Source organism: Centroberyx affinis, unplaced genomic scaffold (assembly GCF_046629955.1).
Source record: "Centroberyx affinis isolate AG114_WGS23_722 - 3 ecotype Tasmania unplaced genomic scaffold, CSIRO-AGI_Caff_v1 ptg004379l_1, whole genome shotgun sequence".
Lineage (NCBI taxonomy): Eukaryota > Metazoa > Chordata > Actinopteri > Beryciformes > Berycidae > Centroberyx > Centroberyx affinis.
In genome coordinates, this window is record NW_027282072.1 from 65194 (window position 1) to 91457 (window position 26264).

The window sequence follows — 26264 nt, forward strand, 5'->3', positions numbered from 1 at the left end:
TGGTTGATTATTAGTCTGTATATCTGGAGACGTACAGTAACATGATTGTGCCACCCTGACGACAAGAGTCCTTTGTGGAAGCCAGAAGACAAAGAGGGGTAAAATACTATCTGCGTTTTTATATATGTATTTTATCTAATATGTCACTGTTGGGTAAGAACCGTGCATCTGCAAAATGTCAACTTTTCAGGAACTAAGAAAAACAGGCTTGTTTTTAGTTTAATATTCATATACATATATATGAATATTAAATTAATGAATTAAACGTAATGGCAAGATAAATATTCAAATTATCCTTTCCAGTTTAAAGTCAACAAAATTCATGTTACTCCTATGACCTCAGACAGTTCAGTCAGTATCTGTGAACAACTCTCTTCCATTACCAGAACAAAGGGAATCAAGGCTCTAATTCATGGTTCATAGCTTTGGGAGAAACTTACTCATGCTCACAAATCTGGACTGTAAGGTTCAAGATTGTAAAAACAACATTTGGGATTTCTGTTAGAGCGGATTGTCCCTTTTAAGTTCTCAAAGTTTAATATCTTGGCCATTTTACATGTCACATTTTAGGTTACTAGTAATTATTGATTTGTTTACTTGTAAAGAAACTCAAATGACATAATAATGAGTGGATACTTTGTGTCAGAAGACACACGAAGTTATAAGTGATAAGTTGTTACCGGTTCGTTAATCTGAAACCATACTGTAAGGAGATATAAAGGATTGATTATTTAGTGTCATAATATCATAGGTTATTGAATTATATATACACTGAATGTACAAAATGTGGGATGCTTAGTACACTGATGAGGTGAATCCAGGTAAAAGGCATTATACTTTTTCCCTCATTAAATCCAGACCAATCACAAAGGATGCAGATAAAGAGAAGCAGACGAGTTAGAAAAGGATTTTTAAGCTTTGAGATAATTGAGATGTGGATTGTGCAACTCAATATCTAGAAGATGTCCCTAATATCTTATACATTCAGTGTATACCGATGCATAGATAAAGACAGTAAATTAGTGGCCTGTAATTTGATATGTTACTTTCATTTTATAGCGCATAGCTTTACTCTAGAGGCTATGTTTTCTAGTGACAGGCGCTAGTATGGCCTTGATGCATGTAAGAAGGCTGACCGTAGATAAGGCATACATTAATGTTACCCCCAGATACTGTATGCTGAACAATAGAGATGCATAGATTCACGTAATACATGTGCCAACATGCAAACTTGACTGACAACCATAAATCTACATACCAACCCACACACCAAAGACTGTTGTTTACTTCCTGGTAGCATTCCAAAGAAATCTGCTGGTACTGTTATGCTTTCCTGAAACTGCCACCGCACCTTGTAGTTTCAAGCACCTAAAGTAGCTCTGTCATCTTCAAGCATGTACTGTATGCTGTTATCCAAACAAAAGGGAGACTTTCCATTGTTTTTGAGTGATTTAGTTGTGTAGTTGAGTCCAGTGTACTAATTGTGTTTTGTCTCCAGTCTTCAGTGATGGCATTACCAAAGGCAGCAGGATGCCTGATTGTTCTTCTAGTGATATACTCCATTCTGGAGAAACCGGGATACGGCCAGTCTCTAAATGTATTCTTTGAGGTAAGAGGGTGACAGGTACAATAATTTTTAGTATGCACTGTTATCTGCAAGTGTGCAGAAGATCTTTTTCACAGTGGAGTCCACTCACCACACACTCAACACAGTATAAAGTGTTATGAATTTTGTATAACAGTGTGTAACAGGCAGTAATTCTCATTTCATATGCAGTATGTTACTGTAGGCCATGTTTGATGTTGGTAAAGAACCAACAAAGAGACATTGGATAATGAATTCTTTTACCTGTAGTTGATTGAGAAAAACTGATGTAATTAATGAGTAATTAATGAGTAATTAATGAGATCAACCTTTTCCAGAAATCGACAGGTGCGCAAGTATCACACATGCATGCTAGAGAAAAAAGAGAGGGTGAGTCAAATTTTGCTTTTTGAGCTGAATTCAGTGCTAGTATCAACTGTGTCGTGAGTACAAAAGGTAGGTGCACTAATCACACCGAGTCTATTGTTTTTGCAAACAAAAGTATTTCTGGTTTCCAGTGAAATGGAAACCAGAAATATAATTTCTGTCATTGAAAATGTGTCAATATGATTTGCTGTACTGGTAATTTGCTGTGCCTGTGTTTCATGTCTTCACAGCTCTCTTGAACTCCTCTGATTATGTCCTCCAAGTTGTTGTAAATATATCTGATCTGGCACCTCTCCGAACGCTGCTGAATACACTCAGTCTTCCTTTACAAATCAACAACACTGCTGAAATTACCAGCATTAACACCACAACAGGTACGCCATGCCTCAAAAGATGACACAGATTTTGTTTTACGGTGGATTTCCAATTTAAAGCTCTCACAGTTAAATGTCTAGGTTGTTAAAAAAATCGAATTAGGCTTCCTTGTTTTTAGCCCATTGTATGCCGTGCCTCAAAAGATGTAATTTAATTTCAACATTTCAGTGTGTGCCACTTTTTTGCACAGTATGTTATCCAAATGCGACTGGATTCCAGTGCAGATGCGAGGAGCAGTTTGCTTGGTCATACGATAACTGCATTAACCACGGAGCCTGCGATGAGATCACTGGTGACACGTGTGGATGCATCAATGCCCTTCCAGCAGATGGCCAGTACTGCCAGCCATACACCAACACAACACCAGGTAGGCCTACTATGGCGTTCGCAGTGCAGCAAAGAAAGAAGATTGCTCACCACTTCTCTTTCAATTCAATTCAATTCAGTTCAATTCAACTTTTCCCCGAGGGGAGATTGTTCTTGCACCCAGATGAAAACACATAAAATACAATGTACATAAACATAGAACACGAAATACAAGAAATACAATGTACAGAAAACCTTCCACGTAAAAAAACATAGAACATGAAATACATAAAACGCAGTGCTCCACAATGACATTTCCACATTTTGGAAAAGTCAACATTTTCTCTAACAAAACGATTGCTGGCATGATGGTTAAACTCTCAATAGTTAGCCAATTTCTTTATTCATGTATTATATGTAATCCTGCTGCAGCTCCTGTTGGTCATGGGGATCAATCGTTTGTTCCTGTTTGTTTGGTTTGGTTTGAGTTGATAAGGCTACTACAGTGAGCAGGGCCACAAGTCTGTATATCACAACTGGCTCCTACTTGTTTTTAGTCTTTCAAGTCCCATTTTAGTCAATTAGCTGAAGAACCTATTTAGGGTGACTTAAAGTAGATCAACATTCACAATTACATGGTAGATAACATTAGCGGAAAATATTGTGCTGGATATTGTTGATGGATTTTTATTACGCTCGCCAGTAGGTGGAGTTTATATGTGTTGGATTGTCTGTAAGAAGGAACTTTTTGGGGGTTAATGTTCACAGGCTTCCATTCATTTTGGATGTTGTGGCATTTACCTAACTGGTCAGATGCTGCTTTCTAGTGTCTATCCTTAGATTCAAACTGCTCCTTTTGTGGCCATTTTCCAGTGCATTTTTGTTGGTAAACTGCTTTATATGTTTTCTCTATGTGCATAGTGTTTCTCTGAAAAGGTATTCAAGGGCATTCCAGGGGAGCTATGCGTGTGTGTTTGTGTGCATGTGCTGTGTAGAGAGAGAGAGAGAGAGAAAGAGAGAGAGAGAGAGTTTGTTGATGCACAAGATTCACCCCCTCTGAGACTAATATCAAGGATAGGCCGAAGCCTTGGGCCTTGTAGCAGCGAATAATGTAATAACTACCGTTAATGTAATAACTGCCAATAATGTAATAATTTTTCCGTTCTTAATGTAATAAAAGTCAATAATGTAATAACTTACCAATAATGTAATAAAATGTCTGAACCAATAACGTAATAACTTTTTGTCCATAATGTAATAAGTTATTCGATTATTGACTAGTTATTACATTATTAGCTGGGTTAAAAAGAAAATCATTAAAAATGTAATAATTGTAGCGTTAATGTTATAATATACTTATATCACTATGTTTAAGTTTTATTTATTATCATATCATATAAGTGTCAGACTTCCATAACACTTACCCTTACTGTTGCTTCTTTCAAATAGCTGCTCAAAAACCTGACCAATCCTGACCCCTGAATCTTAGTCCTAACTCTGAGAAAACACACACACACACACACACACACACACACACACACACACACACACACATTTGAGTACCAAATGAAGTGGGAGCACATGTTTGCAAACACAGACAATTACTCTTATGTTGTATAATATGAAATCTATACCTCTTTGAAGATGCTGTGTTCTCAAATAAAAAAGACCACCACTTCTTTCCATGAAAAACATAATCTTTAATCAAGTGTATTTAAATAACTTCTTCAACCAAACTGGCACTTTTATCCCTTGTGCTCAACTCTCAACCTCTTAATGCAAAATTGTAAACTGTAAAATATAGTATATAACATGACCTACAAAGATAACTTTGGTAACACATCTTTCAGTTTTATAATGATAATAAAGGACGGTTTACGGTCCCTTTTTTAAAGATCTAAACATTCTCTTGATATTGTACTGTACATTTGACAAAATGGAGGTAAGGTGCTGGAGGTAAAGTTCAATCTCAAATAAAAAGTAACTTCAACTCATTTACAAATGTAAAAAAGAACTTGAGAGAATCAAAATGAAATTATCTGCTGACCGAAAAAAAACAAAAAGTCCTTAACTTTGTAGTGTCCGAAGGCTATGTGACTGAGCAGAAGGCTTTCATCCATTGCCTGTCCTTTCTAAATAACTCTTTTATATGTGTGCTGAGACCACTGCTGCGTCCAGCAGCCTTGTATAGCTTCATAACACTAATGGAATCTCTTTGTCCAGTTCCAAACTCTCTGCAAGTGCCTCTCTTATGTACAGGTTGGGATGATATGGTCTAGATAGTTCACGGAATAAGAGTGAGACTCTATTGAATGTCCCCAGCATTGACATATCTTTGATTGAGAGATAACTCAATAATTTTTGATATGATTTCTGATGGTAAGTATTGAGCTCCAGGCTCATTGCCAGGACCCACTACCATGTCAACCAAAGGGTTAGCCATAGACTGAACTTCAGGGTTAGCCAGAGGGCCAGGTTCAAGGTCAACCAGAAGTCCAGGTTCAGGGTGAGCCAGAGGGCCAGGTACAGGGTCAACCAGAAGTCCAGGTTCAGGGTGAGCCAGAGGGCCAGGTTCAGGGTCAACCAGAAGTCCAGGTTCAGGGTGAGCCAGAGGGCCAGGTTCAGGGTCAACCAGAAGTCCAGGTTCAGGGTGAGCCAGAGGGCCAGGTTCAGGGTCAGCCAGAAGGTAAGGTTCAAGATCCGAAGTCCAGGTTCAGGGTCAGCCAGAAGGTAAGGTTCAAGATCAACCCGAAGTCCAGGTTCAGGGTCAGCTAGAAGGCCAATTTCAGGTCAGCCAGAATGCCAGGTTCAGGGTCAGCTAGAGGGCCAGGTTTGGCAAAAAACTGCATGGTTTTTGCCAAAAACTGCATGGGATTAGCATAAAGTGGGCATGTCTGTAAATGGGAGACTCGTGGGTACCCATAGAACTAATTTTCATTCAGATATCTTGAGGTGAGAGGTCAAGGGACCCCTTTGAAAATGGCCATGCCTGTTTTTCCCTCGCCAAAATTTAGCCTAACTTTGGAGCGTTATTTAGCCCCCTTCCCGACAAGCTAGCATGACATGGTTGGTACCAATGGATGCCTTAATGGATGCCTCAATGAACCCGCTACAGCCTCTGAAAGACAGTAATGTCGGCCGAGGGCGCAGACGCCCTCGCGTGTCTCTGAGGGTTAATTAGAATGATCTCACAAATTTGTATATCCTCTTGCACTAAATATATAAGAAATGTTCATCTATGTGCATGAATCTCAACTAAATAAACTGTATTTACTAAATTCAATTAAATCAAATCACTAATTACCTTTCAGCATGTGTGATAAGGAAGACAGAAGTTTGCAGACAAAGGAAGAAAGCCTAATGTCAGAGTCCCATGACTGGATAACTTGTCAATCAACGGCCATCTAGTGGTCAATTATGGGGACTGCCAAAGAAAATACACATCTTAAAGAATGAACTATAGATATCATTTGCTTTGGTTTTAGACTCTTTGTCGAGCTTGTCATGACTGTATACAAATAGCCAGGGATGTAAATAGGGCAAGGATTCTGATTTGGTAATACATTTTAATGTAACCTTTCAGGAGTCAGGTTTGGTATAGATACATAGAGAGAGAGAGAGAGAGAGAGAGAGAGAGAGAGAGAGAGAGAGAGAGAGAGTGCTGAATAGCTATAATAGTGTGGTTGAAACAGTTTGCTTGAAAAACTGATTTAAATACATTTAATTAAAGATGACATCTTTCATGAAAGGAAATAGTGGTCTTTGTATTCAAGGACAAAGCATCTTCAAAGAGGTATAGATTTCATATTATACAACATAAGAGTAATTGTCTGTGTTTGCAAACATGTGTGCTCGCACTTCATTCGGTGTTCAAATTGTTAAGGAGTAGAAGGCAGGCAGCCAATAATGTAATAACTTATTACGCAAAAAGTTATTACGTTATTGGTTCAGAAGATGTATTACATTATTGGCCAGTTATTACATTATCGACTTTTACTACATTAAGTACGGAAAAATTATTACGTTATTGGCAGTTATTACACTAACGGTAGTTATTACATTATTGGCTGCTACAGGCCTTCTTGATTTTTGTTGTTTGATGTTGTCATCAACTTAGCCTAGATGTTGGGAATTATTGAAAATTGTCATGTACAGTTGATATACTATATGTTAAACTGTTGGTCAGCTCCACAGACAAAACAGGTGGCAGGCTTTATACTAGTAATAAGCTAATTTTCAGTTGTCTGTTTTTCTCATCTAGTAGTTTTCACGAATGTCCTGTTCTTTTCCCAGTGATCACAAACCTGACGGAAATTGATGTTGTGCTTGAAGTACGCATCCCAATCGCCAGTGTGTCAGCAAATTTCACAGATCTACTCAGGAACAATCTGAGGAATTTGGCCTTTCCCATATTCATCACAGAGTCTTTCGCTGTAACAGATGTTAATCTCACCACAGGTAAGAGCTTCTGGTAACTAATTTGTTCCTTTAAGGAACAAGTGTGCCTGGCAAGTTTCTTTTTTTTTATGGTGCATGATCTGTTTAGTTTGGCTTGCGGATATATATTTTTCCCCTTGATTTCCTTCATAGTGTGCACTCCAAACACCACTGGCGCCCTGCAGTGTAGGTGTGAGGATCAGTTTGGTTGGTCATGTGACAAGTGCGTGACCTATGGTGCGTGCAGTAACACTACAACAGAAACCTGCGGATGCATAAATGGTCTTCCTTCTGATGGACAGTTCTGTGAGCCAATCACAAGTGCGTATAATATATATTTATTTCTACAAGGCAATAGAAGTGTAGTCACTAGGGCCATTGAACTGATTAAATACATGAAATACTTATGTTGCTGTGCTGATCATCTTCTGCATTTCTCTGGATGTTTTTGATGTTTGACCTACTCTGCCCTAGAAAGCCAAACAGCAGTAACTGCAATAATGAAACTAAGTTTATCCCCTGCCCCAACTATCTACTTATGTTGATACAACATTATTTATCATTTGCTAGCATTTGGGAGTGTATTTTGTGTTGACTTGAAAGCTAAACCCCGGCTATGACGTTTGGCTTTTAAAACACACAAGAAGTAGTTACTGTTGTTTGACTCTGTGGGGCAGCATTGCTCTATGATGGCAAGCTTATCAGAAAGCAGTTGTATTTATTGGTCCCTCTCCCTCAAACTATGATAACATAGAAATATTTCAGTGTGTAAATCCTGCAAACAGCATCCTAAAGGATTAAATGTTTGTACCAGTTTCCTTTTTTAAAAGGATCTTTAATCTTCTGTTTTCTGTTATGTATCAGGTCTCACTTCATGCCCACCAGCAACCACAACTCCTGCTCCTACTCCAACGACTTCTCTAGAAACTCCAACACCAACAGGTATTACACATCACGTGTACCGAAGGTATATTTTGGGGTCATAAATATGACCAATTTTAGGTGCATAACTCAAAAAAGTATTGCATTATTAATTATTTGTCACTCATTTCAAAAGCAGAAACATTACTTTATTCCATTCTCCCTGAGAACAGCAATCCTGTACACTATACTTGTTATTATTACTTTTCTTTTACACCTCAAAAATTGACAATTGCATCTTCTCTTATATAAATCAGGATAACACAATTACCTTGCCTGTGCGCTTGTATAAAAATCAGGGTAACCAAATGACGCAGCAGAAAGGCAAGCAACAACACAGTGAAGGCAGGAATTTAAGTACCTAAATGTCTGATGAGTTTTACACATATCCACATACATTTGCAAACGTAAATAATTTTCTCTGTAGCCTTTAACTGTTGTTGGCTGCTTTCTGCTTGTCACTTTAAGTCCAATTTGGGAGTCTTTCTCCACAAGTTTGATGTTGTCATGTTATTTAAGCAGGTGCTTTAGGTGTTTTTAACTAACAATGTCTAATTATGATGAAGACGAACAGTGAGATGGGGATGGAATATAGTTTTTGGATAATTCAACTCCAATCTGGAGTTTAGAGGGAGTGATAAAAGTAACAACACAAATTTCACAAATGTTCTGTTCTTTTCCCAGTGATCACAAACCTGACGGAAATTGATGTTGTGCTTGAAGTACGCATCCCAATCGCCAGTGTGTCAGCAAATTTCACAGATCTACTCAGGAACAATCTGAGGAATTTGGCCTTTCCCATATTCATCACTGAGTCTTTCGCTGTAACAGATGTTAATCTCACCACAGGTAAGAGCTTCTGGTAACTAAATTGCTCCTTTATGAACAAGTGTGCCTGACATTTTTTTTTGTTTAGTTTAGTTTGGCTTGAGGTTATGTTTTTCCCCTTGATTTCCTTCATAGTGTGCACTCCAAACACCACTGGTGCCCTACAGTGTAGGTGTGAGGACCAGTTTGGTTGGTCATGTGACAAGTGCGTGACCTATGGTATGTGCAGTAACACTACAACAGAAACATGCGGATGCATAAATGGACTTCCTTCAGATGGACAGTTCTGTGAGCCAATCACAGGTGAGCATATATAGCTCCGCAAGCCAATCAAATGGTTGTATCTATGAGTTTCTCAGTATTGACACAATATTCCAGCGTTTAGAATCTTTCAAACTGAATTTTTAACAATTACATTGTTTTTGTGATAATTTACTTTACTGTAAATTACGATCTTAATAAGGATCTCTAAACTTATAATTTGTTTTATTTTTTATCAGGGCTCACTTCATGCCTACCATCAACCACAACTACTACACTCACCTCTACCCAAACATCAACAACACCGACCACAACAACCGTCACTCCAACACCGACTACAGGTATTATGTATCAAATGCACTGTAAATCTATACTTTAGGGTTACAAAGGTGACCTGAGTTCTTTGAGACATGGTGTGGGAACAGGTTTTTACCAGGCTTTAGATGCTGTCTTCATCCTGCACTGAAAACATTTTCAATAAATGTTAATCTGGAGACACTTTTCTGAGGCTACTGATGCTACTACAGTTACAATTTCCCATTTGGCAGACGCTTTTATCTAAAGCGACGTACACATGAGATTTTAATACAACATTGTTAGTAGAGTCCCTCAAATAAGGACCCACTAGTGACTTAAAACTGGAAGGATGTAATGCTTCTTCCTCTTTTAGATAAGCTAAAGGAATTTAAACTAGTTAAAGATAACAGTGTAGAATCAAGATAATTGTGCAACCCTTATGATGGCTCTCAAGCAACCTGGAACAACGCTGTGGGAGAAGAATTGCATCTCAAATAAATTACAATTTCTGCAATTAAGAAAAAACAGCCTTCTTTTCAGAAAGATCATGCATTTTTGAAATCATACAAATGGTTTGGAATGGGTTTTGTGGGCCCTAGTCTCAGGAAACTTTATAGCAATACATGTTTCACATTTTTAATATGTAACAATGTCTACTTGTATTGTCCCTGACAAATAAACGACAAAATAACTAAATACATAAAATATTCTGAACCTTAAGAGCCATGTATGACTGTTGATCTTTAATGTCCAAATTTGTTTGTTACTTTTCCTTCCTGATAGTAAACCCCTTTGAGATTGATGTTGTGACTGAAGTACGCATCCCAGTTGCCAGTTTGCCAACAAATTGGATAGTTATACTCAGGGAATATCTGAGGAATTTAGCGTTTCCTGTCATCATCAGTGACAGTTTAGCTGTAACACACGTAAATCTCACCACAGGTAAGAACCTCTGCTTATTAATTTATCTGCTTACATCGTGGAAAATGCAAGCTATGCCTGATTTATTTTCTGAAATGATGTATGATTTCTTTGGTTTGGTTTGGGATTATGTTTTTCCCCTTGATTTCCTTCATAGTGTGCACTCCAAACACCACTGGTGCCCTACAGTGTAGGTGTGAGGACCAGTTTGGTTGGTCATGTGACAAGTGTGTGACCTATGGTATGTGCAGTAACACTGCAACAGAAACTTGCGGATGCATAAATGGACTTCCTCCAGATGGACAGTTTTGTGAGCCAATCACAGGTGAGCATATATAGCTCTGCAAGCCAATCAAAGGGTTGTATCTGAGTTTCTTAGTATTGGCACAATATTCCAGGGTTTAGAATCTTTCAAACTGAATCTTTAACAATTACACTGTTTTTGTGATAATTTACTTTACTGTAAATTAGGATCTTAATAAGGATCTTTAAACTTGTATATTTTATTTTTTATCAGGGCTCACTTCATGCCTACCATCAACCACAACTACTACACTCACCTCTACCCAAACATCAACAACACCGACCACAACAACCGTCACCACAACACCGACCACAACAACCGTCACTCCAACACCGACTACAGGTATCACGTATCAAATGCACTGTAAATCTATACTTCAGGGTTACAAAGGTGACCTGAGTTCTTTGAGACATGGTGTGGGAACAGGTTTTTACCAGGCTTTAGATGCTGTCTTCATCCTATGCTGAAAACATTTTCAATAAAAGTTAATCTAGAGACACTTTTCTGAGGCTACTAATGCCTATAGAGTCCCTCAAATGAGGACCCACTAGTGACTGAAAACTGAAAGGATGTAATGCTTCTTCCTCTTTTAGATAAGCTAAAGGAATTTAAACTAGTTAAAGATAACAGTGTAGAATCAAGATAATTGTGCAACCCTTATGATGGCTCTCAAGCAACCTGAAACAACACTGTGGAAGAAATATATAGAAATAAATTACAATTTCTGCAATTAAGAAAAATCAGCCTTCTTTTCAGATTAAAGATCATGCATTTTTGAAATCATACAAATGGTTTGTTATGGGTTTTGTGGGCCCTAGTCTCAGGAAACTTTATAGTATATAAAAGTATATATTTAAGGTACCTTCTTTTTTACACTATAATTAAAAGCCTAATCAGGAACAAGGGTCACAAATTAGCTTAGACTAGAAAGCCTATATGCAATACATCTGTTTCACATTTTTAATATGTAACAATGTCTACTTGTATTGTCCCTGACAAATAAACGACAAAATAACTAAATACATAAAATATTCTGAACCTTAAGAGCCATGTATGACTGTTGATCTTTAATGTCCAAATTTGTTTGTTACTTTTCCTTCCTGATAGTAAACCCCTTTGAGATTGATGTTGTGACTGAAGTACGCATCCCAGTTGCCAGTTTGCCAACAAATTGGATAGTTATACTCAGGGAATATCTGAGGAATTTAGCGTTTCCTGTCATCATCAGTGACAATTTAGCTGTAACACACGTAAATCTCACCACAGGTAAGAACCTCTGCTTATTAATTTATCTGCTTACATTCTGGAAAATGCAAGCTATGCCTGATTTATTTTCTGAAATGTTGTATGATTTCTTTGGTTTGGTTTGGGATTATGTTTTTCCCCTTGATTTCCTTCATAGTGTGCACTCCAAACACCACTGGTGCCCTACAGTGTAGGTGTGAGGATCAGTTTGGTTGGTCATGTGACAAGTGCGTGACCTATGGTGCGTGCAGTAACACTACAACAGAAACGTGCGGATGCATAAATGGACTTCCTTCTGATGGACAGTTCTGTGAGCCAATCACAGGTGAGCATATACAGCTCCGCAAGCCAATCAAATGGTTGTATCTATGAGTTTCTCAGTATTGACACAATATTCCAGCATTTAGAATCTTTCAAACTGAATTTTTAACAATTACATTGTTTTTGTGATAATTTACTTTACTGTAAATTAGGATCTTAATAAGGATCTTTAAACTTATATATTTTATTCTTTATCAGGGCTCACTTCATGCCTACCATCAACCACAACTACTACACTCACCTCTACCCAAACATCAACAACACCGACCACAACAACCGTCACTCCAACACCGACTACAGGTATCACGTATCAAATGCACTGTAAATCTATACTTCAGGGTTACAAAGGTGACCTGAGTTCTTTGAGACATGGTGTGGGAACAGGTTTTTACCAGGCTTTAGATGCTGTCTTCATCCTATGCTGAAAACATTTTCAATAAAAGTTAATCTAGAGACACTTTTCTGAGGCTACTAATGCCTATAGAGTCCCTCAAATAAGGACCCACTAGTGACTGAAAACTGAAAGGATGTAATGCTTCTTCCTCTTTTAGATAAGCTAAAGGAATTTAAACAAGTTAAAGATAACAGTGTAGAATCAAGATAATTGTGCAACCCTTATGATGGCTCTCAAGCAACCTGAAACAACGCTGTGGAAGAAATATATAGAAATAAATTACAATTTCTGCAATTAAGAAAAATCAGCCTTCTTTTCAGATTAAAGATCATGCATTTTTGAAATCATACAAATGGTTTGTTATGGGTTTTGTGGGCCCTAGTCTCAGGAAACTTTATAGTATATAAAAGTATATATTTAAGGTACCTTCTTTTTTACACTATAATTAAAAGCCTAATCAGGAACAAGGGTCACAAATTAGCTTAGACTAGAAAGCCTATATGCAATACATCTGTTTCACATTTTTAATATGTAACAATGTCTACTTGTATTGTCCCTGACAAATAAACGACAAAATAACTAAATACATAAAATATTCTGAACCTTAAGAGCCATGTATGTCTGTTGATCTTTAATGTCCAAATTTGTTTGTTACTTTTCCTTCCTGATAGTAAACCCCTTTGAGATTGATGTTGTGACTGAAGTACGCATCCCAGTTGCCAGTTTGCCAACAAATTGGATAGTTATACTCAGGGAATATCTGAGGAATTTAGCGTTTCCTGTCATCATCAGTGACAATTTAGCTGTAACACACGTAAATCTCACCACAGGTAAGAACCTCTGCTTATTAATTTATCTGCTTGCATTCTGGAAAATCCAAGCTATGCCTGATTTATTTTCTGAAATGTTGTATGATTTCTTTGGTTTGGTTTGGGATTATGTTTTTCCCCTTGATTTCCTTCATAGTGTGCACTCCAAACACCACTGGTGCCCTACAGTGTAGGTGTGAGGATCAGTTTGGTTGGTCATGTGACAAGTGTGTGACCTATGGTATGTGCAGTAACACTACAACAGAAACGTGCGGATGCATAAATGGACTTCCTTCTGATGGACAGTTCTGTGAGCCAATCACAGGTGAGCATATACAGCTCCGCAAGCCAATCAAATGGTTGTATCTATGAGTTTCTCAGTATTGACACAATATTCCAGCGTTTAGAATCTTTCAAACTGAATTTTTAACAATTACATTGTTTTTGTGATAATTTACTTTACTGTAAACTAGGATCTTAATAAGGATCTCTAAACTTATAATTTGTTTTATTTTTTATCAGGGCTCACTTCATGCCTACCATCAACCACAACTACTACACTCACCTCTACCCAAACATCAACAACACCGACCACAACAACCGTCACCACAACACCGACCACAACAACCGTCACTCCAACACCGACCACAACAGCCGTCACTCCAACACCGACCACAACAGCCGTCACTCCAACACCGACCACAACAACCGTCACCACAACAACCGTCACTCCAACACCGACCACAACACCGACCACAACAACCGTCACTCCAACACCGACCACAACAACCGTCACTCCAACACCGACCACAACAACCATCACCACAACAACCGTCACTCCAACACCGACCACAACAACCGTCACCACAACACCGACCACAACAACCGTCACTCCAACACCGACCACAACAACCATCACCACAACAACCGTCACTCCAACACCGACTACAGGTATCACATATCAAATGCACTGTAAATTTATACTTCAGGGTTACAAAGGTGACCTGAGTTCTTTGAGACATGGTGTGGGAACAGGTTTTTACCAGGCTTTAGATGCTGTCTTCATCCTATGCTGAAAACATTTTCAATAAAAGTTAATCTAGAGACACTTTTCTGAGGCTACTAATGCCTATAGAGTCCCTCAAATAAGGACCCACTAGTGACTGAAAACTGAAAGGATGTAATGCTTCTTCCTCTTTTAGATAAGCTAAAGGAATTTAAACTAGTTAAAGATAACAGTGTAGAATCAAGATAATTGTGCAACCCTTATGATGGCTCTCAAGCAACCTGAAACAACGCTGTGGAAGAAATATATAGAAATAAATTACAATTTCTGCAATTAAGAAAAATCAGCCTTTTCAAATTAAAGATCATTTGAAATCATACAAATGGTTTGTTATGGGTTTTGTGGGCCCTAGTCTCAGGAAACTACTAAAGGTATATATTTATAGTACCTTTTTTACACTATAATTAAAAGCCTAATCAGGAACAAGGGTCACAAATTATCTTAGACTAGAAAGCCTATATGCAATACATCTGTTTTTCACGTTTTTAATATGTAACAATGTCTACTTGTATTGTCCCTGACAAATAAACGACAAAATAACTAAATACATAAAATATTCTGAACCTTAAGAGCCATGTATGACTGTTGATCTTTAATGTCCAAATTTGTTTGTTACTTTTCCTTCCTGATAGTAAACCCCTTTGAGATTGATGTTGTGACTGAAGTACGCATCCCAGTTGCCAGTTTGCCAACAAATTGGATAGTTATACTCAGGGAATATCTGAGGAATTTAGCGTTTCCTGTCATCATCAGTGACAGTTTAGCTGTAACACATGTAAATCTCACCACAGGTAAGAACCTCTGCTTATTAATTTATTTATGCTTACATCCTGAATAATGCAAACTTTAAGATTTATTTTCTGAAATGATGTATGATTTGTTTGGTTTGGCTTAAGATTTTGTTTTCCCCCTTGATTTCCTTCATAGTGTGCACTCCAAACACCACTGGTGCCCTACAGTGTAGGTGTGAGGACCAGTTTGGTTGGTCATGTGACAAGTGTGTGACCTATGGTATGTGCAGTAACACTGCAACAGAAACTTGCGGATGTATAAATGGACTCCCTTCAGATGGACAGTTCTGTGAGCCAATCACAGGTGAGCATATCTATTTATTCAAGCCAGTGAGAAGGCAGTGTTTAAGAGTTTTTGCATCTGTTAAAATTACAATTACAATTTCAATTACAATTTCACATTTGGCAGACGCTTTTATCCAAAGCGACTTACACATTAGATTTGCATACAACACAAGCAAGTTTCTAGATAGGAGAGAACATAAAAAAATAAAAAAATAAAACTTAGACTTAGGCTAAACTTAGATTATTGCAGGAAGAGGAGGAAGGAAGAAGGGTGATGCATCTTTGCACTTGCAAAAAAAAAAAATTACACTGATTGGCCAAATCGGGGAGCTATAATTCAAGGTCAAAATTTTTAACTCAAACACGATATCTCAGACTGGTACAATTTTGACGAAACTTGGAGGGATCATGATTTTGGCTGTTCTGGTGTTTAACAAATTACACTGATTGGCCAAAAGGGGGAGCTATAATTCAAGATCAAAATTTTGAACTCAAACATGATATCTCAGACACCACTGTATCAGTCTGAATTTTGATGAAACTTGGAGGGATGAGGGTTTTGGCAATTTCAAACGATGATGCATCTTGATACTGATTGGCCCAAGGGGAGCCTGCATCATTCGTGGGGTACAACATGTTTATTTTTATCATCCTCTTATAGGCAGAAAAAATGCAGTATCATAATTTAATCTTGACAATTGGGTTCCACAGGTCTCACTCCATGTCCTACGCCGTCACCTCCAGGTATGGCAAAATTTGAGTTTTGTTTTACACAGGTAGAATACAATAGATTCTGTAGTTGTTGCACTAAAAAGGATTATTAATATATAAGAGGCACATAAAAGAACGTAAAATAGTATTTAATGATACTCTACTCTCTTTTGCTTTCTTACTAATCCTCTTCTTTCAGCTTGCATCCACTACTGTATGTCAACCCTATTATCATTCTACCACTAGGCATATGCACATCCTTATCAGTTGTATATTCATAACATGTGGGATTTGTTGGTTACACTGAAGTATAAACACATTATGAGTACATTATTATAATAATTGTAATCAGGACATGATATAATGTAGCCATAACACCCAAGAGGGTGTTGTTTACTGTTATTATGGGTATGACAGTGATGCAGTAGGGGCAAGGTGCAGCTGGAGCGGTCTGTTTGTTATTTTTAGAAGTGGAAGTAAAAACTATATAGAAATTGATCAGTAAAAGATCACTGAAGAGTCCACGAGCTCTACTTTCACATAAACTAGGAGGGTGGTGATTTTTTTGTTTGGAATCTCTGGAACTAGACGTGAACTCCATAAGAAAAGCAGGCATTCTGCACTGTGACTGAGCACCGAGGCCATAAATACACTATGGTCCCATCAGTGCACATATTTTAGATAGAAATGCAAACAGAAACCCTAAAACCTTCTTCAACTTGAAAAATTAAACCTGTGATTCACTGTAGTGTGGCCTACTGTCCATATTTGTATCAAAATATTTTCGCTGTTAATAAGATAATGGTTTCATGTCATAATCTTTTTCACAAATATTGCCGGAAATGATTTCTTAATAGCAGTTTCTCGAAATTCTCAGGGGCATAGCATTTTCAGAATTATGGTGTCTGTTCTACAGTTTTTCTCCTCGTGAAAAATGTGAAAAAGAATGGATAAATAGGGTTATAATTGATGACAGAAACATTATTCAAACTACATTCTGCAATGGACTGGATATTTAATATTTTATAGATTTTGGAGGCAAAGTATTTCAAATGTAATTGAAAGTAATGAGATTATGTTACAGACTCTGAATAATATAAGGAATCACATGACTCATCACAGTTGTAGGTAATCTGTAATCTGATTTTTTTTTGTTTACAGTTACAGAAACAATGTCGTCACCTACAACTCAACCTAGCACTACAACATCCTCTCCAACCACTACCCCAGCATCAACAACACCCACCACAACGACCGTGGCACCGACAACACCCACCACAACGACCGTGGCACCGACAACACCCACCACAACGACCGTGGCACCGACAACACCCGCCACAACGACCGTAGCATCGACAACACCCGCCACAACGACCGTGGCATCGACAACACCCGCCACAACGACCGTGGCACCGACAACACCCGCCACAACGACCGTAGCATCGACAACACCCGCCACAACGACCGTAGCATCGACAACACCCACCACAACGACCGTGGCACCGACAACACCCACCACAACGACCGCAGCACCGACAACACCCGCCACAACGACCGCGGCACCGACAACACCCGCCAACACACCGACTACAACAACAACGACCACAGCTACAACGGCAGGTATTACACAGAAAATCTAGAGCTGAATGAAGGTGTATGAATATTTTCCTTGTGGTAATAACTGCCTTTGTTGTAGTTATCGAGAGGAATCTTGAGTTCACCATGGACCTTGAATTTCAACCTTCTTTCAATGACCCAACTCATCCAATTTTCATAGAAATCGATGAAACTGTGAGTCTTTACGTGTGTGCCTGTGTGTGTGTTATCTGTACCATTCAGAGTTTTATCATGGTACATGTTTGAGAACCACATAACAAGTATGTCACTTTCTCAAACAGATTAAAGAAATTTCTGAAGCGTCCGTGAAAAATCTAATATCAGCACAGTTAAATCGTTTAAGGTAAGTAAAATTTTACCCTCTCTGTTTTACTTTCCATCAAATATATCAGGTTTTTTTTGTTTTTTTTGCTGTTTTTCTGTTTTTCATTTCCATTGATCAGTTGGTTATTTTTAGGTAGTTGTCCCCCACACTGAAATTGGGGGTGGGACTAATCGATCGGCCCCCTGATGGTCTGTCTGTCTCTACAATATCTCAGACATCCCCCCCAGACAAAATTACACTGATTGGCCTAAGGGGGGCACTATAACATTTGTTCCATTGTCTGTACGCCATGCACGATATCTCAGACGCCGCTGGTGGTATGATATTCACTAAACTTAAGGAAATGATGAGTCTCATTGCTCCATTCTGGATTTTTTTTAAATTGCACTGAGTGCCCTAAGGGGAATGTTACAGTGTTTGTTTACTTGTTGAATTTTGCCAAAATAATGCATCTCACAACTGCTTTTTTACATAAAAGATTTCACATCAAATGTACACTAATCAGCCCAAGGAGGGGGCACTATATGTCATGTGCAATATTGCAATATTTTGACAAAACTTGGGGAAATGTTATTCATGGTTATTTTTTGTAGAGCGGGCAGGGTGGTAACACTGGAGTCTTGACACCACAGTTTGCAAATCTTGGTCTTGTCGGTCTTGTCTCAGATATTTTCTTTCAGGTCTCATACTGTAATATCTGCCACAACATAATCTAAAATAATTGTGTAGAAATCACAATTCTTTGCATTATTATTTCTGAATAACAGATTATGTTCTCAGAAAATCACAATAGCAATAACTTTGTTACAGCATTTTGGTTCCCATCTCAAATAAGATTTTGCTTGCTCCAGTCTTGGTCTCTGTCTTGGCCTCGACTAACGTAGTCTTGTTTACAGCTCTATAAAGGCAGTGGTAAACTAACAATAAAGTCAAACTTGCCCGAAATAGAAACACAGTCGAACATGACGCTGCATACAAATGTGTGTATACTCAGCTTGGTATCATTTGTTTATTTACACTCCAAGCCAGTGAGTCAACCTATGACCTATGGAAACTCAGCTGAGGGAATATGAGGATTTAGAAGTCATTCAATTGGTCATAAATGTGCCGATATCCTCTAATGAGGCCAGCAAGCCGAGCATCCAAACAATTCATTTTGAAGTTGGAGTTGACCCTGAGACATTAGCATGGAGATGTAAACAAAAGCAATGAACCGGAACAGGAAACGGAGACACTTTTCCTCATGCCAACACAGCTATTTGTGATATTTCAGACCATTTGCAGGGGCTGGTGAGAAAAGAATTCAACTAGTTCGGGCAGCGCACACTGCAGCTCATGTTTTTTTTCCCACAAACTTGTCCCTTTGTCCGTATGATCCTGCTGAAATGTGTTTCCACAGCAAGTATACTGTGGCCTTAAGTGGGTGGATTGATTTTGGTTTTGATTATGCATGTATTTGGATTAAATTCTTTGTTTCAGGAGTGGGAGTGTCATCGCTCAATATTCTATCAGAGCAACCTCTTTAGAAGTCACAGAAATTGCTGCAGTACAAAATGGAATAGTATCACAGCTGGGAGAACAATTCAAAATAATCACTTTAAGTAAGACTCAGATTCTGTCTTGTACAAGTTTATAAAAATATTCTTATAGGTCTAGTCACAAATTCTAATACAATATCTTGCCTGTAATTCACCAAATTCTTGCTATGAGATTGTTATTTTTTGTGATGTAAGGAGTATCTGATCACTGTGTTTAGATTATAGCTTGTATAATAATAGACTGACCTTTATTTCAATTTTTTATTTAAGGTGAAATACCATTAAATTTTACACCAGCTCAAGCATTTACTGGGGAAACTGTGACAGTGACATGTGGGCCGCCACTCGAAGATCTAAATTTTAGTGAAAACTGGAAAGCAGAGTGGAAAATTAATGGAAATCCAATCACTGGGAGACACACAGCTTTCAAAGAGAATGGACAGGCAAAACTAACAGCGAATCGAATTATCCTAAGTGACAATGGTAAGTAACAGATGTGGTCTGTTTCAGTCAATAGATGTTTTATCTCCACCATTAACAACTCTATCAAGGACATTTCCAAAACACACACTTATGTATGAAACTGTTGTCTGTGAAATTCTCCTTACATATTTCTCCTTGTACCATGACCCAGATGAATGCAGGATTTTGATTGGCTGGAGGGTGCCCATTAATTTGTTTCTAGCAATTGTTATAGCATAAACAATATAATAATAATAATAATAATAATAATAATAATAATAATAATATAAACAATAGCATTTGTTTCTAAAAATTTCCATTACTATCATTGCATCCATTGTTTTGGCTTGGGGCCCAACACTGCTAAAATGTATGCAGTCACGATACTGAAGAGCATTTTGAAAAAAGGTGTCCAAGAGTTTTAAGTTGTGAGTTTTAAAGGTAGAGGACAATGCCATCCTTATCCAATGATGTCATCAGACTGATTTCCCTGAGATGACTGGAAAAAAACCCCATCATGTTCACCTACCTGTATTAAAAAATACATCTTTTTACATTTTTTTGGGCAACATTGCCTCACATTTGCTGGACCTCAACACTGATGATCACCTTTAATTTCAGGAAATTACGAATGTTTTCTGAGAGACAGAACAGTTTTCCGGCAGATTGGATCTTTCGTTGTCAAACCTGCACCTGTAATCCAAGTGAACCCCATCAGAAGAAATGTCCTTTGCGGGGATGGAAATCCTAAACAAGTGCCGTTGAAATGCACCGTCCAAACCCCCTACCAGATCCAGCTAAAAGATGGAAATATCGAACTTGCCCAAGGTAAACTTGGAACAAACAAGCATAAAAAAGAAAATCAGCTCCATTGAAATCGCTTACATATTCTGCATGCTACATACAGTTAATGCAGTTTAGACATAACTCAGTTTGAAATAATATATATTCTTATTAAATATTAATTCTCAGCTACTATAAATACACTTAGCAGTGATGTAATGAGAGTGATTGATTATTCACAATTTGAAACATAACATTTTTCCAATCTTGAGTTGAGTGTTTAATGTGACTGTATGTTTAGGCTCTGCTGAGATCACCTATAATTATGAGATTACCAACTGTGAAAACCAGCAAAAGCAATTCACTTGTGAAGAGGAAAACAATCAGCAATTTCAAAAGAACATCACACTCATCATATCCGCAGAGTGTAAGTGTTGATCCAACATTCCAGAGCATTTTATACAAAAAGGAATTTAATAAAAAAATGTGTTGTCCTTTACTCACCAATACTGGGTCAAAGACTTCTTTCTCTCCAGTATTTAGATGTCAAGATGCTACGTTTGGTGATGGAAGGATCGGTGACAAGGCTATAGCTGCCTGCGAACCAGACGAGGAGGGTGAGAAGTCAGCAGTTTGCCAAGAAAATGGTGAATGGGAAGATGAACAAGACAACTGTACCCTGAGAGTGATCGCAGAACTGCTTTTTGAGTCACAGGTGACATTGTTCTCCAACTATTTCTATTTCAAGATGGTGACAACAACATTTAGAACCCATGTCAACTATGGCCAGAGAGATGTTTTGAGAAAGTGATGATTCAGAACCATACAGACACCAGACAGACACTTTTGAATGTTAACGATCTAATGGGGGCATTAGAGGCATATGATGTTGGAGCTTAAGCCTTGGATTTTTCCCAAAACTCCAAGTGGCTATATGGATGTACATGTCTTTGAACAGCTGTAAATTACCTGAATTGAGGCAAAGTAGTTACATGACTCATCAGCCAACTAGCTAGCACAGTGGTTCCTAAATTGGGGTCCAAAGACCTCAGGTGGTCCCAAGCAAAATGAGGAATAGTTAAATTCCACTTGTATTTCGCTCACTAGAGCCAGAAGTATTGTTCTAGGGCACCAGAATTACGAGTATAATGATTGGGTCCATGTTTTTTTTATATCAAGATAATAAAACAAGATGATGAAACATGCATCTGTACTGCAAAACAGACAAAGCTGTGAATTCTATTCCATTTTTATTAGAACCATATATTACTCTACAATACAAATGCTTTCTTCCTTTCAAATTTCAGTTTTTGGATGAGATCATACTTCCAAATTTCTTGGAGCGACTCAGCAATGCCACTGTCAACTTCACTGACAAAGTGGTTGAATCACCTGCCAACATTGGTGCCATTGTTCAGATACTGACGCAGGTGGCATTGTTATCTGCCCCAATAAATCAAGTCCTAATGACGGTATGTGAATCAGGCTACAGTGTTGTACACCTTTGTAAAACAATTCATGTTCATTCGTGTTTATGTTTACCTTTTTCTGCCTTGCTCATCATCAAATATATTTTTCCTTTGTATTTAGGATATCCTGGTAACTGTAGATGTCCTCACCTCAGATGGAGCAAGGGATTCATGGGACATCCTAAATGTCGATGCCACCAAAAACAGCTCACAAATAAGAACTGACATTCCCGAAGTTCAAAGTGCCAGCTCAAACTTATTGTTTTCTCTTGAGAATATAACAGGTGCTCTTACCAATGACTCCTTTGAAATTGCCACATCACTTATCCTATTGAACAAAACCACATTCACAGACTCCTTCAGTGCTGATCTTAACTCTTCCGTGGTGATAGACATACCAGCTTCTAACAACCCTTTCAGCTCAATCACTACCATAACATTTGACTCAATGGATAATGTACTCCCCGCAAGAAACGCAAGCAATGCAACTATCAACACCATTAATGGAAATGTGGTTCTGGTCAAATCTAGCGGCACCATCAACAATGTGTCATTCACGTTTGATATAAAAAACGACACCCTGCAAAACCCTCAGTGTGTCTTCTGGAACTTCAGCCTCTTCAATGGTCTCGGCGGATGGGACGACGAGGGATGTGAGTTGGTGTTCAACGCTAACGAAACTGTCACCTGCAACTGCAACCATCTCACCTCGTTCTCCATGCTTATGTCACCCTTCATTCCCGAAGATATTAGAGAGATTTTGGATTTCATAACCTACATTGGCGTGGGCATATCCATGGGTTGCTTGGTCATATGCCTCATCATTGAAGCCATCATATGGAGAAAAATAAGCAAGAACAGCACTTCCTACTTGCGTCATGTTTCCATCGTTAACATCGCCGTGTCTCTCCTAATTGCAGACATTTGGTTTATTATCGGGGCAGCCATTTCGGATGCAGATGCTGATAATCCACCAGCATGCACCGCGGCAACATTCTTCATCCATTTGTTCTACCTGGCCCTGTTCTTCTGGATGTTGGCGTCAGCTCTGTTATTGCTCTACCGTGCAGTCACTGTCTTTGATGGGGGTTTGTCTGATAAAGCCATGCTGGCTATCGGTTTTCTCTCTAGGCTATGGGGCACCTCTCATCATCGTGATCATAACTATAGCTGTAACTGCGCCAGCAACAGCTACATCCAAGGAACTGGGGTCTGCTGGCTGAACTGGTACGATTCCAAGGCTCTGCTGGCGTTTGTGATCCCGGTGCTCTTGATAGTGGTCATAAACCTGCTGATCCTGTTTGTGGTGATGTACAAAATGTTGAGGAGCAGGAGCGTGGGGGACGCCGCGCGAGCATCTGAGAGACATGTGCTGCTGGTTATTGCTAGAAGCTTGGCCGTCCTCACACCTTTTTTCGGAACGACTTGGGGTCTGGGAGTAGGAACTATGACCAGCCCCGACAACAGAGGAATCCATATTGCGTTTGCAGTCTTCAATTCACTGCAGGTAATTGATATACAGTAGTTACTAATGCTGTGTTGTGCATTATATATACATAGGTGCTAAATTATTGTATAGGTTTTGAATAATAAGAGTTTGTCTTTTGTCATAGGACGCCTCCTAGCTGAGGTTCTAATCTTTGTATCTTTATACAGGGTTTCTTCATATTGGTGTTTGGAACACTATTGGATAAAAAGGTATGTATGTGTCTGTATTAGAAGTCTTAATGCTTTAAAGGGGCATTAAGTAAGCACAGCCCCCACCCCCCACCCCTCCTGTCCCCTTAAGTTTCACAATAAAGATGAGCAAGCTGGCTAATTAACACAGAGATCTATCAGAAATGTCTGATGCAGAGGTAAGTAACTGTTGAGGCATTGGCATTGATGAACAACCCAATCAACCCCCCACAGATATATTATGGTCATTTTGTATATGGTGCAATAAAATCATACTCATTGCTGCTTATGTAGTATGAGTTCATATATTGAAATTAGTTCATTTGAGTTTTGTAGCAGTATGCTAATTTTTGGGAAATTACTTTGCCTACATTTTCAGATCCGGTCAGAACTTGTAGTAAGGTCACGGGATATTAGTAGTGGCACAAGGGTAAGAATAGTTTTTTTTTTTTATCACATCATTCTTTGTGAATAGTTTTTCAATCCCCTTTCAAATATTTTGGTGCTTTATGTTTTTGGGTATGTTCTTCTTGTAGACCACCTCTGCTGGACACTCATCATCAAGTGGATTGGGCTTTTTCCGGAACTGGAGAAGAGAAAGAGGTAATAGCTTTATTTTAAAGGAACATGAACAAGGACATTTTGATGTTATTTTCCTTCACCAGGCATTTGTTACATTGTGATGAAAAGGTTTTGTACTGGCGTTTCATTTAATTGGAAGATTGCATCTTAGCATTGTTGACATTCCTTATCCACTCCAAAGGGCACTGCTTTTTGGAATGACACAAGTCACAGCCGCCAGTACTAATTTGTTTCAATGAGTAATGACATGTGTGGAGGACAAATGTCAAACCTTTTTCCCCACCTTGACAAGAACATGGTGAAGAAAAAATATACAATTCAAAATGCCAGGGTAGCACTCTAAAGTTTTATCTGTCTTTTTGCATCAGTTGTCACATTGTTTTGTTAATGTTTTTTTTTTGTTTTTTTTTCAGATGGTTACAATGTGACCTCAGATGGACCTTTAAGCAGCTCTAGTGCATCTGAGTCCCACCTCAACACTTGATAGCGCTGTGCAGTGGGCAGAGAGTGTAATGACCAGCCAAGCCAGACAACATTTTTTTTCACCAAAATGATTATTCGTCATTCTTCACCATAACCTTCACAAGTTAAATGTATTAAGTTGGGTTCTGGGGCATAATGTAACCCTCAAAAAGAGTGAGGCTTGATGTTTACACAGACAGGCAAAACAATACTTTAGCCATTTAAAAAAAAAAAATGTCATTGCCACATGCCATTGCTCACAACCATGCTTTCATGTATTGCACATCTGAAGAAAAATATATTACTGCTTAGTCATTCTGCTGTAGTCAAAAGGTACATTGGGTGAGATCGTGGCACAAATCAGCATGCTGTAGAAATGGTTTCTAGTGGCTTCTATGCTGGTTCTCAAGGCATGATGGCTTCTTTTAAAGAAAACTAATTTGAGCAATTGAAATCTGCAAATGTACTGTATAGTAATGTGTAGTCTTAGTAAGTGTAGCCCCTGCTACTATATAGTTATAAATACTGCCTAAGAATACCATATTGTCTTATAAGAAGAATTGCTAGTTTGCACAGTATCGAGTATAGATTTTATAAATGTAATTCTTGTAAATGTGAACAGAAAATTGCACTTACAAATGTTTTGTAATAATGTAGAATATATGGTGTGTGTGTGTGTGCGTGTGTGTGTGTGCGTGCGTGTGTGTGTGTGTGTGCGTGCGTGTGTGTGCGTGTGTGTGCGCGTGAGAGAATGAGACAGGCCTTGTGTTTGCAAGATTTTGCATATATTGATACAATCCTTTCAGACTATCATTCATTGTGAAATAAAGTTCAATCTTTGACCTTGCTTTGCTATTTTTTCCATTTGGAGTATTCATTACATCATTTCAAACAACAAAATGTCCACAAATTAGATGCAAAATGGGTCTTGTTTTGGTTTACTTTGCCAATCAAATCAGTTAGACAGGGCAAGACTGCTTTACACAGATCAACAACCTTGTTGACTCACAGGGTGCATCACGATGGCAAATTGACTTGGACAGAACCATCAGTCAAATATAATTCCAAACAGGCACACGTCAATTTTAGAGGAAATTCCTAGAAT

At 38.3% G+C, this 26264-nt stretch overlaps 1 protein-coding gene across 1 annotated transcript; it reads left to right on the forward strand.

Moving 5' to 3' along the window:
- Nucleotides 1–23: 23 nt before the first annotated feature.
- LOC139664841 (adhesion G protein-coupled receptor F5-like) lies at nucleotides 24–25442 on the forward strand. The gene is given in 39 exon segments (XM_071543816.1): nucleotides 24–98; nucleotides 1499–1609; nucleotides 1924–1975; nucleotides 2203–2346; nucleotides 2538–2714; nucleotides 6947–7111; nucleotides 7244–7411; nucleotides 7955–8032; nucleotides 8696–8860; nucleotides 8975–9142; nucleotides 9340–9441; nucleotides 10181–10339; nucleotides 10476–10643; nucleotides 10836–10964; nucleotides 11730–11888; nucleotides 12025–12192; nucleotides 12387–12488; nucleotides 13254–13412; nucleotides 13549–13716; nucleotides 13914–14342; nucleotides 15090–15248; nucleotides 15385–15552; nucleotides 16245–16277; nucleotides 17406–17864; nucleotides 17941–18035; nucleotides 18143–18204; nucleotides 19666–19787; nucleotides 19995–20207; nucleotides 20808–21014; nucleotides 21271–21396; nucleotides 21506–21684; nucleotides 22277–22441; nucleotides 22560–23558; nucleotides 23560–23614; nucleotides 23617–23945; nucleotides 24095–24136; nucleotides 24495–24545; nucleotides 24652–24718; nucleotides 25111–25442. Coding segments are annotated over 38 exon segments (6564 nt in total). The 5' UTR covers nucleotides 24–98; nucleotides 1499–1507; the 3' UTR covers nucleotides 25182–25442.
- Nucleotides 25443–26264: the final 822 nt, after the last annotated feature.